At 66.4% G+C, this 16,340-nt stretch overlaps 6 protein-coding genes across 6 annotated transcripts; 3 read left to right on the forward strand and 3 right to left on the reverse strand.

Annotated features, from left to right (window-relative positions):
• Positions 1 to 10: 10 nt before the first annotated feature.
• On the reverse strand, positions 11 to 460 carry BOL1 (Bol1p; the record flags this gene model as incomplete). Its single annotated transcript, XM_076648804.1, has 3 exons — positions 11 to 124; positions 220 to 336; positions 410 to 460. The coding sequence occupies 3 exons, from the start codon at positions 458 to 460 to the stop codon at positions 11 to 13; spliced, it is 282 nt and encodes a 93-aa protein (XP_076505750.1).
• Positions 461 to 928: 468 nt separating this feature from the next.
• QCR7 (ubiquinol--cytochrome-c reductase subunit 7) lies at positions 929 to 4,141 on the forward strand (the record flags this gene model as incomplete). Its single annotated transcript, XM_076648805.1, has 7 exons — positions 929 to 977; positions 1,098 to 1,344; positions 1,428 to 1,594; positions 1,663 to 2,887; positions 3,232 to 3,394; positions 3,605 to 3,724; positions 4,055 to 4,141. The coding sequence occupies 7 exons, from the start codon at positions 929 to 931 to the stop codon at positions 4,139 to 4,141; spliced, it is 2,058 nt and encodes a 685-aa protein (XP_076505751.1).
• Positions 4,142 to 4,509: 368 nt separating this feature from the next.
• JCM10292_001299 (DUF3429 domain-containing protein) lies at positions 4,510 to 6,405 on the forward strand (the record flags this gene model as incomplete). Its single annotated transcript, XM_076648806.1, has 8 exons — positions 4,510 to 4,717; positions 4,793 to 4,899; positions 4,970 to 5,108; positions 5,203 to 5,321; positions 5,409 to 5,600; positions 5,773 to 5,927; positions 6,073 to 6,202; positions 6,328 to 6,405. 8 exons carry the CDS (start codon positions 4,510 to 4,512, stop codon positions 6,403 to 6,405), a joined length of 1,128 nt encoding a protein of 375 aa, XP_076505752.1.
• Positions 6,406 to 7,289: 884 nt separating this feature from the next.
• Positions 7,290 to 9,992, reverse strand: JCM10292_001300 (uncharacterized protein; the record flags this gene model as incomplete). Its single annotated transcript, XM_076648807.1, has 4 exons — positions 7,290 to 7,388; positions 7,648 to 7,832; positions 7,900 to 9,554; positions 9,841 to 9,992. The coding sequence occupies 4 exons, from the start codon at positions 9,990 to 9,992 to the stop codon at positions 7,290 to 7,292; spliced, it is 2,091 nt and encodes a 696-aa protein (XP_076505753.1).
• Positions 9,993 to 10,301: 309 nt separating this feature from the next.
• Positions 10,302 to 11,560, reverse strand: GIR2 (Gir2p; the record flags this gene model as incomplete). Its single annotated transcript, XM_076648808.1, has 7 exons — positions 10,302 to 10,483; positions 10,595 to 10,769; positions 10,863 to 10,976; positions 11,042 to 11,193; positions 11,266 to 11,328; positions 11,403 to 11,468; positions 11,554 to 11,560. The coding sequence occupies 7 exons, from the start codon at positions 11,558 to 11,560 to the stop codon at positions 10,302 to 10,304; spliced, it is 759 nt and encodes a 252-aa protein (XP_076505754.1).
• Positions 11,561 to 13,050: 1,490 nt separating this feature from the next.
• Positions 13,051 to 15,617, forward strand: JCM10292_001302 (uncharacterized protein; the record flags this gene model as incomplete). The annotated part of the gene is made up of 3 exons (XM_076648809.1): positions 13,051 to 14,398; positions 14,461 to 14,711; positions 14,775 to 15,617. The coding sequence occupies 3 exons, from the start codon at positions 13,051 to 13,053 to the stop codon at positions 15,615 to 15,617; spliced, it is 2,442 nt and encodes an 813-aa protein (XP_076505755.1).
• Between the last annotated feature and the right edge of the window lie 723 nt (positions 15,618 to 16,340).

The raw sequence follows: 16,340 nt of genomic DNA on the forward strand, positions 1-16,340 counted from the left end.
ACAGGTGAAATCATGCGGCGTCATACTCGGACGGTGACTTTGCGCGGATGGCAAGCGCGTGCAGCCCCTCGTCGAACAACGGTTTCAGCGTGTCGTTGACGAGGCGGTGTCGCTGGATGACCTTCTGCGGGGGCAGCGGCTATCCGGGTCAGGATGGAGCGGACGAAGGAGACGGGGACGAGGGAAGAGACGCGCCATGCCCTCGAACTTGTCGCTGACGACCTGCACGGTAAAGTGCGTCTCGGGGTTCGTGTTGCCCTTCATGGGTGCGTGGTGGCGGTGCGCGTGGCTGTCGTTGGTGATGCTGAGCACCTTGGGCTCGAGGGCCGCCGTAAGCTGCGTCGTCCCAACCGCCCGCGCGTCAGCTCGCTGCGAGACTGGTCCGGATCGGGCAGAGTTGCGAGCGCACCTTTTCGCGGATGGCCGACTCTACGGGGCCGGCCTGTGCGTGTGCCGACATGGCGAAGGCGCGGAGAGAGCGAGGCGGTGTCGAGTGGGCGAGAGCGGGCAACGCAGTGCGCAAGCGAGCGAGCATGGAGGGAGCCTTGCAAGCGCTCTTGTAAGCCTCTGCACGCTCTCTGTCCGGCTGCAGGCGGGGTCAGCGGGGCAGACGAGGGCCCGGTGTCTCGCTCTCGGCGGGTTGGCGTCCTCCCCGCACGCCGCACAGCTTCGCGAGGGACGAGACGAGCACTGCGCGGTGCACGAGACTCTGCAAACGTCGACACGCTCGCTTCTCCCGCCCCGCACGACGTCGAGCGTCGCCGCTGCCGACTTGTCCGCAGTCCGCCTGAACTTCCGCCTCGCCGCCCCTCCCGCCGCACCCACGCCTCGCGAGACCGTGCGAGTGCCTACAGTCGACGGAGAGCGACGCCTTTGACCTGCCTGAGCGCACCCCCACCGCCCGAGCGTCGTTGCAGTGCCCGCACTCATGGACCCCACCGCTCCTTCCAACGGGTCGTCGGCCGGCGGCTACGGCAGTCAGTCGCACTTTCCGCACTTCCGAACCTGTTGAGACCATCTGGCAACGACAGTGCTAGATCTCTCAAAGCGCGCGTGCAGCCGGACTGACGGTCGCGTTTATCCACGCCCTCCCGCAGCCCGCCGTGCCCAGCGCGAAGCTAGCTTCCACCCGATGGCCACCGACTCGGACTCGGATGGCGGTGTCTCGGACGGCGACCCGCCCGACTATACCGGCGGTCCGCGTCCGGCGCCCATCGCGCCGCCGCCCGACATCCCTGGACACCCTTCGTCCACTCACGGGCGCAAGCGCGCGTTCGACGAGCTCGAGGATATCGTCTTTTCCAACCCCAAGAGTTTTGTGACCATCGCCAAGGAGATTGCCGAGTGCGTCTCTGCCTCTTCCCTGCTGGAGTCCGTTCCGGAACGCCTTCTCAACCTCTCGCATTGGTTTTCTTCGCTTCCCACAGCTCGCGCAATGTGCCCATCCTCGTCGGCGACGACCGCACTCACAAAGTCACGTCGGCCTACATGCACGTCGTCTGCGCCTACCGCCGCGCGGGCTGCCCCTTCATCCTCAAGCTCACCAAGGCGAAAGAGGGCGGGTGGATCATCAAGGGCGCAAAGGGTCCCGACAGTGCGTCGCCGCTCACCAGCGCCCTCTGTCGGTGCTCTCCTGACTCGCACCCTTGCCAGTGACTGTAGTCGACGCCAAGCAGCGCTCGTCGTATCGCTGCCGCCACCCTTCGGGCGCCCGTCCCGACATGACGGTCGGCACGCCCGCGTCCGACTGGCTCAGTTCTGCGCCAGGCAAGTCGACCTCGCACCCGGAAGCGGGCACCAAGCCCCGAGCGGCCAAGCCGCGCGCGACGAGCCAGAACAACGCGCCCCCGCCCGGCGCATGGAAGGACGACCCGGACCTCCGCGCCATCGGCGCGCAGTACGAAACCGAGTTTGGCAAGGCCCGTGGCGGTCGGTCCCGCGGCGCGGGCGCGGCGACGTCGGCTGGGACGGGCGGTCGCATGGGCCGCGGCAGCAATGACAGCGGGAGCGGGAGCGGCGCGGCGGGAATCGGCAGCGCGATCGACGCCGACCGCGCACTTGCGCCGCCATTCCAGCGCGCGCTCGACATCCAGGCGCAGATCGTTCCCGTCCTGCCCGTGTCGCCGCTGCGGAACGGCGCATCGAGCGCGGGCGCGGGCGCCGGCGGCGGGACGTACTACCAGGCGCCCGGGTCGTCGCCGCGCATCGTCGGCGTCGCGGCGGGGCGGGCGCGCGAGTGGTCGTACGACGCGCGGTCGTCGACGCAGTCGGCCGCGCCGCCCGACCCGAGCGCGGCGCTCCTCCCGCTCGTCGCGGTCGCGGACCCGTCGGCGCTGCCCGAGTGGACGGCGCTCCTGACGCAGCTCGGGGACCCGAGCCTGATCCCGCTCGCGCGCGTGCTCGCGTCGCCGCTCGTGAGCGCGACGCCGGCGAGCTTCTTCTCCGAGCCGCGCGAGCTGCGCGAAAAGCTCCTCGAGGCGCTCCCCGAGCAGGCGACGGGCATCTGGCCCAAGCTGAGGCTGCAGAAGCGCATGCGCGAGGGCGGCGAGCAGGCGTGGCGCGAGATGCAGCGCGAGCAGAGCGGCGCCGATGCGCTCGACCAGGCGGGGAGCGGCGCCGAGGTGGACGGGACCGAGACGAGGACGGCGACAAAGGACGAGGACGACGACGAGGCCCGCGCCAACGGGCTCGACTCGGCGAGAGCGTCGCCCGGCGCGACGGCGGACGGCGAGCCGGCGGCGTTGGCGTTCTCTGCACCGCTCCAGGGGTCTCTCGGAGACATGGACGTCGACGGCGGCTTGAATGGTCGCGATGAGCCGGTGATTGTCGCGAGTCCGCCGCCGAAGACTGCAGGGCAGCTTGCGAGCGGGATGGGGATTGGCGCGTTGTGAGCAGGGAGGACGAGGAGGAGCGCATGGCTCGCCATCTTGGCTTTGGCCCGGCTGTATCTAGGAATGGCCCGTGGTTTGCATCTTGCAACGTGCAGTGTCGTCTATGCGTGCGTGCGGCTCTGCAGCGAGGCGAGGGCGGGTCCGGGTCGAGCGTGATTGGCTGCGACGAGCGAGGAGGACCGGTCTCGACGCGAAGGCCACACGGCCGCTCTCGCCCCGTCTACGCGCCGCACCGTCACAATGTAAGCTGCACGCGCACTGTGCAGGGTCTGGAGAGACTCGTGCACCCCCTGCCTGTCCGCCCGACGCGAGCTGACGGCTCCCACTCCTCGTCCTCCAGGTCTGCTCTCGGCATTTCCTTTGCGAAGCAGGTCAAGGCCAGCCGCGGCTTCCTGCGCTTCGTCAAGCCCCTCGCCGACCGCTACGCCAACCTCGCCGACTACCGCTCGCACGGCCTCAAGTACGACGACCTCCTCATCGAGGAGTCGGCCAACGTCCAGAAGGTACCTTTCCCCACCTCGCAGCGCCTCGAGGGTGCGACGACGCTGTTGGAACTATGTGGCTTGGGCGGCGGACCCCACGAACGGCCAACTCGGGGGCGGGATCGGGCGAGCATTGCGCGCATGAACCGCACCGCCTTGTCCAGCCTCTGCAGCATCACCGCTCGCTTGCCGGACCGCAGCGCTGACCTCGATCCGTTGTGCGCATCGCAGGCCCTCGGCCGCCTCTCGGAGCGCGAGTCGTACGACCGTGCGTTCCGCCACCGCACGGCGCACATGTGCGCCATCGCGCACGAGGAGCTCCCCAAGGCCCAGTGGGTCAAGCCGACCGAGGTGCGCTGCTTCCTGGGGTCTTTGAGCGTCTGGAGGAAGGACACTGACGTCTCGATCTCGATCTCCTTCGTGCCACTTTCCCACCTCCTCCGATTCACCAACCATCCTGAACTTCCTGCACCCATCGCCTCGTCACTGCGTCGTTCCCCTTCGTCCGAACCTCACTCGCCGCGTCGACGCTTCCTGCCGCTCGCCACTGTGCCCCTCCTCCTTCGCCTGTGACGCTGTGCCCTTGCCTGCACTTCGACTCGCCCCTCGCCCTCCGCCTTGCTCGTCCCGGTACTTTCGGCACCCTCTACACCCGATAACACGCGAATTCGCGCACGGCAGGACGTCCGCTACCTCAAGCCGCACGTGCTCGAGGTCGAGGCGGAGGCTGCCGACCGCGCCGCGTTCGACCACGCGACCCGCGCATGAGCGCGCGTGCGCTTCTCTCTCTTTCGGGGGGTTGTGGCGGAATGTAGACGTTGTTGCAAGGGCTTTTCTTTCTCATGCGTGTGTGCCCGAGCGCTAGGACCGGGCGATAGTGTTGTTGGCGTTGCAATCTTCGGAGAGAGCGAAGTCGGTGTGCGCGGGAGGTACAGTCGGTCGGGCTGCCTTTTCCTCTGTCCGGGTCTCATCTTAGTACTGCGCTGTATATGCACTATGCGCTTGCATGCGCTCCTGCGGGTGCGCCGTGTCGAGGCCGAGGTCGGACTTGACGTCAATTCCGCTGCGACTTGCTCTCGCGCCCTGTCCTCGCTCCTTCCGCCTGCTGCTTTGCCCAGCTCGTACACGGACCACAAATGCTCTCGACCCGCCTCCTCGCTCGCTCTGCTGCGCGCCAGCCGCGTGTGCTCTTCGCTTCCGCCGGAGCTGCGCCGTCTCTCCGTGCCCCCGCCTCGCGCCTCTTTGCGACGTCGGCACTGCGGTGCGCCGTCGACGAAGTCTCGAAGAACCCGGCCTCCAAGGACCTCAAGCACATGGGCCAGAACGCCGCAGAGGAGGCGCGCGGTGCGTCTCCGTCGCAGCCCCACCTCGGCTCCTCGCCGTCCCAGTTCCTGACCCGCATCATGCGCTGTTCTACAGGCATCGCACGGACTCTGGCCGACGCGGTCGCAGGCCAAGCCGTCGAGCAGTCGTCGCAGCGCACAGGGCGTGAGAACTTTGGCGCAGGAGACATCGCAGCCGACCTTGTGCGCCTTTGCTCGCCCGCTGCTCCGCTTTGCCTGCCAGAACTCACTCGCCTTGCGCACCCTTTGACAGGACTCGGTCAAGTCGACGCTGACGGCCGTCCCGAAGGAGGTCATCCAGTGGGGCGCAGCGGGCCTGCTCCCGTACGCCGGAACCGGGCTCGCCATCGTCCACTTTTCGCGCCAGGCATGGCTCGCAACCCTCAACGGCTGTGCGTCGCGCTCTCTCGTCTCCGAGCGAACTCGTTCTCTCGGGTTGAACGGTACTCCGTCGATCCGCTGCTCACGCCGTTCCGTCTTTCGCAGCCGAGGCTGGCTACGACCCTGCTGCTGCCGTCGCTCTTCTTGAGCACGCTCAGCTCCTCCAGATCCAGTATGGCGCCATCATCCTGTCTTTCCTCGGCGCAGTGCACTGGGGTTTCGAGGTGCGTTCAAGGAGACATCCGGACTTAGCTACTGAGCAGTTCGCACAGAAACTGACCACCGCTCGCCTCGTTTTTGTTGATGTACAGTGGGCCAAGTACGGCGGCGTCAAGGGCAACCGGCGCTACCTCCTCGGCGTAGCCCCCGTCCTGGTCGGCTGGGGCTCGCTCCTCATCCCCGGCCAGATGGCCCTCATCACCCAGTGGGGCGCCTTCTTCGCCCAGTGGTACGCCGACCAGAAGGCCGGCAGCAAGGGCTGGACGCCCAAGTGGTACGCGACGGTGCGTTTGTCCCTTTCGCTTTCGGTTCGCGGTCCAATGCGAGGCGAGGTACTCGCAGAGTCGGCCGCGCCACTGAGGCCGCTCTTGAGAGTGAAGCCGCGCCACACCGGCTCTCTGAGCGTTTCCCTTTGCTCAGACTGACGAACTGACGCGCTCTGCTTTGCCCCCGCAGTACCGCTTCTGGCTCACCTCGGTCGTCGGCGGCTCGATCCTCGTCTCGCTCGCCGCGCAGGGCTACTACGGCAGCTCGCGCGAGCACGCCGAGACCGATAGCCAGCTCAAGAAGCTCGCCGAGAAGAAGCCGCCCAAGCCGGCCAACCCGCCGGGGTGAGTCTTGGTCCTTCCGCGTCGGGCAGCGAGGCAGCATTTCGGGGGCGCAGGTCGCTTCATCGCTGCCTGCACTTCGCATTGCGCATGCCATTCTCAGTGATCCGGCGCTGACTCGGCTCCGTGCACTCCCGTGCGTTTGCAGCACGTCGGTCGAGCTTGGCGACATGAAGGCCGAGAAGGCAACTGACGCCTACGTCAAGTTCACCAACGTCGAGAAGGAGCGCGAGAAGCAGAAGGAGGAGGAAGAGAAGAAAAAGCAGGAGGAGCAGGAGGTGCATTCTCAACTTCCTTGTCCACTCGCCGAGATACGGTCTGCCATGCAAACGGCTGAAACCGCTGCCGGATGGACCGTCACAAAGCGAAGTTGACGCTAACCGTCTTTTCGCCACCCATGCAGAAGCGCAAGGAGGAGAAGAAGGAGAACGCGCGCCAGGACGACCTGACGGAGCGCGTAAAGAAGGCCGAGGACAAGTAATCCATCCCGCCTCCTCCTCTCCACCCACCAAACCCTTCCGAACCCATGCAAATACCAAAGTAGTGCCCGGGACACCCCTATGCTGTACATTTACGCCCGTGCACTCATGAGCACAACCTTGATCCGCAATGTAGCTAGACGCTTTCTGCATCTCTGCCGCTTCTGGCACTTTATTGCTGCGAGATGTCCTCGGCGGCGCGACCAGTGCATCGCCGTAGACTTGGAAAGCAAGGGAATTCGCGGGTTCCGAAAGAAGCGATGCCTGTGCCTGCGAGTCCTCGCCGAAGCTTTGCCTCTCGCAAGCCTCGCAGGGCGCCCTCCGAGGAGGTTGCCGTGTACCGCTTGTCCAGAACACGAAGGAGCAACCTATCGGAGCTTCTTTGCGGGCAGCTTACGGCTTCGAGGCGGCCTTTTCCTTCTTGCGCTTCCTGGTGACGGTCTTGCAACATCTTGCCGCAGATCTTCTCTCATCCTGCCGCACGGATATACTCTCTTCTGTACAGCATGGAGTCCATACAAGGTGGAGCAGGTCAGCCAGGAGGCAGTGAGGCGCTGAGAGCAGACGGTACGCGTCGAGAAGGCATCGGGATGAAGAATCGACATGCACGTCGTTTTGCAGCGGAGAGCGGGCCCGGGGGATAATGCACAGAGTACAGGGATAGAACAACGCAATAGAGGAGAAAGTATGACCTGAGGAATCACTGCGAGGAACCGGAAGCTGGGCGAGGGAGGAGCAGGTGAACGACGACGGCGGAAAGGACGAGAGCGATGCGATCAAGTGGGAACGAGCATCCGACGGTCGTGAAGAGTTCAAGGGTAAGGAGGAGAGACGGGAGAGGATGCGGGAGAGGCGGCCGTGGGTGGGGAGAGCCGGGAGTTGGCGCTTACTGGTCCCAGTCCTTGGCGACGGGCTTCAGCGTGGGGTGGAGGAGAACCTCGTGCAGCGCCTTGCCGGCCGCAACCATGGGCGTGACGTGTTCGTTCTGTTGTAGGGTGAAGAGGGCGATTCGGATGGTCGGAGGCGATTTTGGCGAGAGAGACGGATGGAATGAATGTGGAAGAGCGGGGTGTGCAAGTGAATCAGCGAAAGTTCAGGAGAAGCGGGTGTGGGTGCGGAAGCGGAGGGACGCAGTCGAGAGGCAGCGAGAGCTGAACTCGCTCCATCTCGCCTCGTACGGTTCGTCGACCGCTCCCGTATATCCCGCCCGCTAGCACAACGAGAAGCAAGACACCAGAACGCACCTTGACGACGCGCGCCTCGAGGACGATTGGCTTCGAGTTGTCGTACTCCATGAACTCCTTCATCTTGGCGGGGAGGTCGGTCAGGCTGTCGCAGCGGATCGCGTGCACGTTCATCGCCTTGGCGAGGGCGACAAAGTCCGGGTTGGTCATCTCGGTGTGCGAGTAGCGCTTCTCGTAGAAGAGGTCTGCCGGTGCGCGAAGTGTGAGCGGGAGGGGGCGGGCGAGTCCGGGGAGAAGGGAGACCAGACGCACCCTGCCACTGGAGGACCATGCCCTGGAACTCGTTGTTGAGGATGAGGACCTTGACGCCGATGCCGTACTGCGCCGCGGTCGCGAGCTCCATCGCGGTCATCGAGAAGGACGCGTCGCCGTCGACGTCGACGACAATCTTGTTCGGCGCGGCGACCTTGGCGCCGATGCACGACGGGAGGCCGTAGCCCATGGTGCCGAGACCGCCGGACGAGACCCACGTGCGCGGGTGGCGCCAGCGGTAGTGCTGCGCGGCCCACATCTGGTGCTGGCCGACGCCCGTCGCGACGACAACGTCCTCCTTGCCGTGCGCCTCGCACCAGTCGTTGAGCGCCTCGATGACCTCTTGCGGCTTCATGAGCTCGCCCTTGGACGGGTCCGAGGGCACGTACGTGAACGGGTAGTCGCGCTTCCACTGCTTGATCTTGGCAAACCACTCGTCGCGCGGCTGCGCCTGCTGCGGGAGGAGCGGGAGGAGCGACCGCACACTGTCGAGGACGTCGCCCGTGATGGCGACGTTGGCGTTGACGACCTTGTTGATGTTCTTGGGCTGCACCTCAAAGTGGATGATGCCGCCCTCGCCGCGCGCCGCCGCCGCGCGCGCCGCGGGCGCAAACATGTCGAGGCGGCCCGTGACGCGGTCGTCGAAGCGTGCGCCGAGCGCGATGATGACATCGGCCGATTGCATCGCGAGGTTGGCGTAGGCGGACCCGTGCATGCCGAGCATGTGGAGCGAGTGCGTCTCGTCGAGCTCGTCGAACGCGCCGAGGCCCATGAGGGTCGTCGTGACGGGGATGTTGCCCTCCTTGGCGAGGCGGCGGAGGAGCTCGGGGCCCTCGGGCGTCGAGAGCATGCCCTGGCCGGCGTAGATGACGGGGCGCTTGGCGCCGGCGATGAGGCGCGCGGCCTTGGTGAGGAGCGCGTCCGAGACGGGCGTCGCCTCGCCGCCGACCTGCGACGTCGCCGAGTGGAGGTGCTGGCGGCCGGGGAGGCTCGACTCGGCAAACTCGGGGTGGGTGTAGCGGTGCGGGATCGCCTGGCGGAGGATGCCCGCCGTCACGTCCTTGGGGAGGTCGACGAGGACGGGGCCGGGGCGGCCGGACGTGGCAATCTTGAAGGCCTCGTTGATGCGGCGCGGGAGCTCGGCAATGTCCTTGACCATGACATTCCATTTCGTGCACGAGCGCGAGATGCCGATGACGTCGGCCTCCTGGAAGGCGTCCGAGCCGATGGCCGACGTCGCGACCTGGCCGCAGAAGACGACGAGCGGGGTGCCGTCCGAAAGGGCGTCCTGCATGGGCGTGATGACGTTGGTCGCGCCGGGGCCGGAGGTGACGAGGACGACACCGGGCTTGCCGGCGACGCGAGCGTAGCCCTCGGCCATGTGTCCGGCACCCTGCTCGTGGCGCGGGAGGACAAAGTCAAAGTGGGGCGAGTTGTAGATGGCGTCGAAGACGGGGAGGATGGCGCCGCCCGGGTAGCCAAAGACCTTTTCGACGCCGTGGCGGAGCATCATCTCGTGGAAGATCTGGCCGCCAGAGAGGCCGATGAAGGAGGCATCGAGCTCGTCGGCGTTCTTTGGCCGCGAGAGCGGAGCGGGCGTCGCGCCCGACTGGGCCGGCGGGACCTGCTGGAAGTTGGGCGCCGGCTTGGCGCGGCTGTCGAGAGGCAGACTGAGTCAGTGCTGTAGTCCTGTGGGAATGCGCGCGGGTGAAAGTGCTGTGTCCGGCCTCTGTAGCCGGACAAGGTCGCGTTGACTGCAGCAGCGCATCTCGGGCACTGCTCTGAGTCGACGCTCCGGCAGAAAGTTCCCTGCCCTCTCACTGTCCCCAGGTGTGGCCCTGTCCATCCACGAGTCGCGCTGGCTGGCTGTGTGCGAGCCGCGGAAAAGTAGCCGGGACGAGTGGAGGCTGGGTGCGGCGGCGCGTAGAGGGGACGACGCACGTCTGGACCTGTGCGTGGGTGGTGCCCGTGGCAGTGGCGAGGGCGCGGGACTGGCTGCGGGCGGCGAGCGGGCGCGGGTGGGCGGCAAAGGTGGCGGCGGGCGGCGACGAGCGGAGCGCACGCGACGACGAGCGGGCGAGCGAGCGGTGCATCGTGGCGAGCGGGCGAGCGGTCAGCCTGGCTGTTCCTTACGAGAAAGCAAACGCAAGCAGCGCAGAGAGACGAGCGAGAGAGCTCGAACTTGCGACTCGTGAGCGATCGCGGCCTCGACCTTCCTTGACTCTGGGCCTAACTCCGCCCTTTCCTCCGGGGCCGCCCTCTCTCACGTCTGGCGTGGTCCAGCTAGCTCTGTCTGGACAACATGCAGAAGCAAGTACAGTCATCGCAACGCCGACGCCCGCGCGACGAGAGCGAGTTGCAACTGCGCGTCCTCGTTGCAGACACGCGCTATTGCGCGCAATCTAGTCCTCGTCCGACAGGTCCGCCAACCGTAACCGCCCCGCGGCCTCGTCCACCTCGTCGTCGTCGCCTGCTCCCTCGCCGTGCCGCTCGTACTGCGACACGTCGAGCGCAACGTCGCCCTCGTCCCCGAACGCCGCGTCCGACTCGAGCGTGACCGCACCCTGCTCGAACAGCTGCCGGCCTGCGCGCAGCGTCGCGGGACAGGCGAGGGTCAGCTGGAGTGTGCCTTCATTCGCTAAAATGATCTGCCACAAGAGACTGCACGGAAACAGAGGGTGAACCGCGCACGCACCCGTCAGCTTGGCAGCCCATCGCCGCGCCTCCTCGCGCTCCTTGGGCGGCAGCGCGCGGATGCGCTCCTCCTCCTCGCGCTTGAGCTGCGCCGCGTACTCGGCCTCGAACTTGGCCGACCACGCCGCGAACGACTCTTTCGTGACGGGCGTTCCGCGCTTCTTGGCTGCTGCTGCCTGCGAGCACAATGGAGCGTGCGAGTCCGCCACGTTAGTGAGCAGCTCTTCAGCATGCAAGACGCGTAATGTCCCCAGGTTTGCGCGACGCACCTCTTCTTCTCGCCGGTACCGCTCCTCGTCCTCGCGCGCTATCCGCTCCTTGCGCTTGACAATCATCTCGGCGATCAGCTCCTTGAGCTGCAGCGCCAGCGTGTACACCATGGCCTGCGCGCGGACGTGCCGTCGTCAGCGTTGCCTCGGGAACGAGGGTCGCCTGCAAAGAGACGCACCATCCCGAGCGACTCGTTGGCCGACTCGTTGAGTCCGTCGAGCAGGAAGGCCAGCTCGTCGTCGTCGACCTCGCCCTCGACTGTCTCGAGCTCGAGCGCGGGCGGCTCGTCCGGATACGTAGGCGTGTAGGTGACGAGGAGGTTGAAGGTGTCTGCGCGGTGTTCGAACCAAGGAGTGAGTCTTGAGGGTGCTCAGGCGGACTGGAGAGCCGGTACGAGCGCACAGGGTTCGCGCTCATTCTGCACTTCGGGCTCGACGCGGATCGAGAGCTGGTCGTCCGAGAGGACTGCACACGCGAAGCGAGGAGGGTCAGGTTGAGGTGCGAGGGCACGGCGCAAAGGCTCGGTCGGGCAGACGTACCCTCGAGCTCGTCGGGGAAGATGCTCTCGAGGACCTCGAGCTCTGATCGGCGCTCTTCTGCGTACTCTGCGGGCGACAGCAGCAGGTCGAGTGAGGTCGAGCGATGAGTACGAGCGGACGTCGCCGAGAGCTGCGGGAAGGACGGGCGCACCAGTCATGGCTGCAGTCGACCGCTGTGTGTCCCTGCCGGCCTTCAGTAAGGCTAGGCGCGCGGGCGAGCGAGTGGTCGAGGTCCATCTTTCTCGTCGTCGCGCAGGTGCATCTCTTGTCGACCGGCTCCTTCCCTCGCACTGCTCGTTTGAAATGCTTGCTGGTCTCTGACTCTCCGCAGGACCTTGTTTGTCGCCCGTCCCGCTTGTCCGGGCGCTCCGCGGTCTCTCGCTGCTCTCTGCACCTCGTCTCCGTTCGGCAAACCGTCGCTTCCCTTTGCCGCGGACCGTTCGCGCCATAGCTGTGTACGAATCTTCAGACTCGGCTGCGTCGGGTAGACACGCGATAACAAGGGCAGTGGGCCTTGGCTGAGTCTGCTCTGCTCTCACTTTCTCCTCGTCGGGCACTTCCTGACTGAGCTTGCGTAGCCGAATGGGTCCGGGCACGAAGCTCTGAGCTCTTGAGCTGCTCTGCCGGCGGGCGAGGTGCCTTTCGAGCAAAGTTCGGTGCGCGCTTGCTGCGCGTCGAGCGCCTTTTCTCCGTTTCCTCGCCTGCTGTGCTTCATGATGGCCCCGAGCCACTTCCCTGGCCATGACCTCGTCGTTCTGCACGACTTCACAGTGCGTAACATTTGTCACCGGCCCTTGCCGTGCCGTTCCAGGCCTGTGACGACTCGCACGCCGCGCCTGGCTTGGCTTCGCCGGCTCGCGCGTCCACGCTCCGCCGTCCTGGCGGTCAATTGAGCTCCTTTCAACTTGCTGACCCACTCTCTGCAGCTCAGGGGAACAACCAGATGACCTGCAGGGCGTGTGCATCGTTCCAAAGGAGGGATCGCTGGCGCGGGAACGGGCATCTGGACTGACTAGATTCCGACCCGGCAACCGCGAGTGTAGCCGGAGCACTTCAAGACGTCCCGAGACCCCCGTGCGCGTCCGTGTAGCCCCACGAGAGGTCTTGCTGCGGTTGCCCGTTTGGTCGGCGGTGGCCGGCAAGTTTGGCCTTGCCGCCGTTCGCCGCGCCCGCTTCCGCTTCGCTGCGCACAGGATGGGCCAGATCTGCGCGTAGACTCGAGTAGAGCTGCTCAGTGTGCGCCTGCCGTACGCCCACCCGCTCTCGTGCGTGCGATCACGCCGATCAAGCTCGTCTCCTTAACGAGCGCCGATACGACACGCCCCACCGCGCCTCGCTCCGCCGCAGGGCGGTTGAGGTGAGGACAGCGCGCTTGAGAGAGCTGGTGTGGGCCCGCCACTGACCCTCGTCGTCCTCCAGCGCATCGACGACAGCAGACTCGGGACATCCGTCGACTTTCCCCCCGCCCGTCCCGAACAGCACCGTGCGCGCTTTCCGGGGCTGCGGTGCGCTGTGGAGATCGCTCCTGACACAGTGCTGTGCAGCGGGCACCCCTCCTCCGCCCTTCCGCTGCGCTCTCGCTTGCCTGCGCGCCCGCCCGCTCCTCCCGCCCTTCCCGTTATTCTCCCGCCGCGCCTAGCTCGCCGCAATGGACGACGCGCATTACGATTTCGAGATTGACGCTTACTGCCCCGTCTGTGACCGTGCGCTACCCGCCGTACCCGTGTCGGGCGCAGCGCCACTTCCGCCGCCGCTCCCTGCCGCCGGCGCTGCCGCCGCCGCCGCAGACTCGAGCCAGCCCGTCGCGTCCACCTCGACCGCCCCTCCGCCCTCGTCGTCGCAGCGCAGCCGCGCGTCCGACACGAGCGCCGCCAGCAGCCATGCGCCGCGCATGAAGCGCTCTGGCAGCTCGGCGAGCGCAGCGAGCAGCTCCGCCGCTGCCGCATCGGGGCCGAGCGCAGGGTCGAGCAAGGGCGCGGCGCTCAAGCGCAACAAGAGCTCGGCTCGCGTGCACCATCACCATCATCACGGGGCCGGCGGGCGGCACGGCGGTGCGGCGATCCACGGCTACGGCCACCACCGCTCGCACTCGCATGCCAACCTGACGGCTCTCGCACCCATGACGGGCGTCGAGTCGAGCAAGGGTGCTGCGAAGAAGGGTGCGATCGAGCGCAGGCCGAGCAAGGCCAGGGAGGAGATCCTCGAAGTCATCGAGGTCAAGGACGACGACGGCGGCGCGCCGTCTGCCGCCGGACTCGGAATGTACTGCTCCGAGGAGTGCCGGCGAATAGACGAGATGCGCAACCAGCTCACGCTCGCGCACCTCGGCGCCACGCCGGCACCGGCATCGGCGTCTGCACCCGCACCCTCGTCGTCGGCCGGCTCGTCCGACCCGGCCATCTCGCTCTCGCACGCCGACTCGTTCTCTTCGTCGTTGAACGGGCGCCCGTTCGACGCCATGTCGCGCCGCCGCTCGTCGGGTCTCTCGAGCAACGGCTCGTCGTCGTTTGCGCCGAGTCGGTCCAACCTGTCGCCCATCTGGTCCGCCGCGCCGACCGCAAATCCAGGCCAGTTTGACGAGACAACCCCCGCGTTTCCCTTCCCGCCGCAGACGTCAACGCCGCACCCTCCCGCCGCGCGCTCGGCCTCGTCGCACTCGCTTCCGCAGGCGGTCGAGCAGCCGCCGTTCCTCAACTTTGGCGCGCGCCGCTCGTCCCGCAGCGGAGGCGTCACCGGCGGCTACTCGTACCGCCCTTCGCTCATGGAGCGCGTCTCGTCCTCCGAGGGCGGCGCGGCGTCCGATTCGGGCGGCGTGTGGCTCGGCGTCGAGCGCGGGTTCAGCCGGCCGGGTTCGCGAGCTGCAGAGTCGCATGTGAGGCCGGGCAGGAGCATGAGCACGGGCTCGGGCCCTGGGGCACGGCTTGGCAGGTCGGACAGGACCCAGAGCGTCGATGCGCTCGCGGGAATGTCGGACCCGACGACGGGCTTCCCGTCTGGTGCGTGTCTTCCCTCCTGCGTGTTCAATCGGTGCCTCGAAGTCTGACGCGTCGTTTCCCAGCGCGACCACCTTCTGCGCTTGCCTCTCTCCGCTCGATGACCCCCATCTCGGACCGCATCGTCGAGTCGCCCGACTCTGTCTCGCCCGCTCGCGCCGCGTACCAGCCCAAGCTCTCGCCGCGCGCAGAGTCCCCGCGCTCGCACTCGGCACAGCCCGAGCTTGCGACCTCGCCGCTCGCGAGGAGCAGCTTTATGGTCGGGAGCGCACCGGCGAGGTCGGCCATGCGGCGGAGAGGGCCGTCCTTTGGCGAGGTGCGTTTCGTGCGCTGTTGGCCGTGGTTCGTTATTTGTCCTGACCCTTTACTCCACTCGCAGCCCACCTTGCCCGAGGGCGAGACGACCGCGACGCCGGCTCGTCCGATCAGCGCGGCTAGCGGACTCCAGCGCTCGCAGCGCTCGTCGTCTTCCGCGTCGCTTGCGCTCATGGGCAGCTCGCTCGGCCGGTCGTACGAGCCGCGCGCTTGGGGCGGTCCCACTCGCAGCGAGTCGACTGCGGGCCTGTCGGCGCTTGTCGCGCAGGGCGAGATGACTTCCGCGTCGCCTTCTCCCGCTCTTCCCCCCGTCTCGGCGTCGTCGACTTCGACCGTCATTCCCACCTCTTCCTCTCGCTCATCCTCTCGCCGTCACCATTCGCCTCTGCCGCCCTCTGCCTCTTCGCCCTCGTCCGCGTCGTCCTACGCACCCTCGCAGTCGTCCGTCTTCTCGCAGCGATCTTCCACCGCCGGCTCATCCGACCACCACCTCCTCTCGTCGTCAGCCGGCTCGTCGCACAAGCGCACCGCCTCGCGCGGCCGCAGCCTGCCCGGCCTCGTCATGACGCCGAGCGGCACCAACCTCGCCGGTGCCGACACGACACCCACGCCCGCTTCGCTCGCGCGCGGGGCGTCCACGACGCGCTTGCCGGCGAACGCGCTCGTCGCCAACGCCGCGTCGACCAATCCGGCCCTCGCGCACTTGAAGCTGCAGCCGGACGAGCCCGCGCCGCCGCCCCCGCCAAACCGCTCCTTCTCGTGGCAGCAGATCCCGGGCGTCCCAACGTACGCCGCGTACGACGTCGACTCGTTTCGCGCGCGCGAGAAGGAGGGCGACATGGGTCCGCCGCCCGCACCCAAGGACCGCAAGGAGCGCAAGAAGCTCTTTCATTTTGCGGATGATTGACGGGAGTGTGTTTTTCCGTGTTGTTTGCTGTGCCGTTTTGCAACTTTGTTGGCCTCGGCACGTGCCGTGGGCCACGCTTTCTCCGCTTCTTGCCTGAGTCCTGGACAAGCACCCGCTCCTCGTAAGCCGATACGGCACGAGAGGCTGTGGAATGTCTTCTTACTCAGTCTGGCTCCCTGCTGTTACGCCTCATGTGATTGCGCAAACCGCTTACCGCCAAATTGGCTTTCTTTCGCCTTTCTCTCTTCCCCCGCTCTAGACAAGGGCAAGTTTCCTGCTGTCCGTTTGAATTGTCGGCTGCCGTGACTTCAAATATGCAGTCAATATGCTCAGCCTGCCTGGTTGGTCCAGATCATGAGGTACAAGACGGTACTGATCGTCCTGAACTCGACTGGCGATGCAAAGTGCGCAGCGGGAGGGTGAGTGACCGCTACCTCCTTGCTTCCTCCTTGCTGCTTCTTTTGCTGCGCTTCACGCTCCGGCAATGACTTGTGTGTCCTTGTGTCTACTGCGTCGTGCAGCTTGCCGCCTCGCGTTCAGCCGCTAATGCCATTTTCCGCATTAGATACCCAGACTAGGGTAGGGGCCAGTCAGTCAGGGGGCCAGTTAGGGCACCATCAGACTCTGAAAAATGCACAATATCAGGTTCGGTTGCACATGCAAGCAGATCGGGAAGGTCAACTTGCAGAGTTGCTGGTTCAATCATGCTTGTGGAGAGGGTTT

The sequence above is a fragment of the Rhodotorula paludigena genome (assembly GCF_050403205.1).
Source record: "Rhodotorula paludigena JCM10292 DNA, Rt_paludigena_JCM10292v1_ctg18, whole genome shotgun sequence".
Classification (NCBI taxonomy): domain Eukaryota; kingdom Fungi; phylum Basidiomycota; class Microbotryomycetes; order Sporidiobolales; family Sporidiobolaceae; genus Rhodotorula; species Rhodotorula paludigena.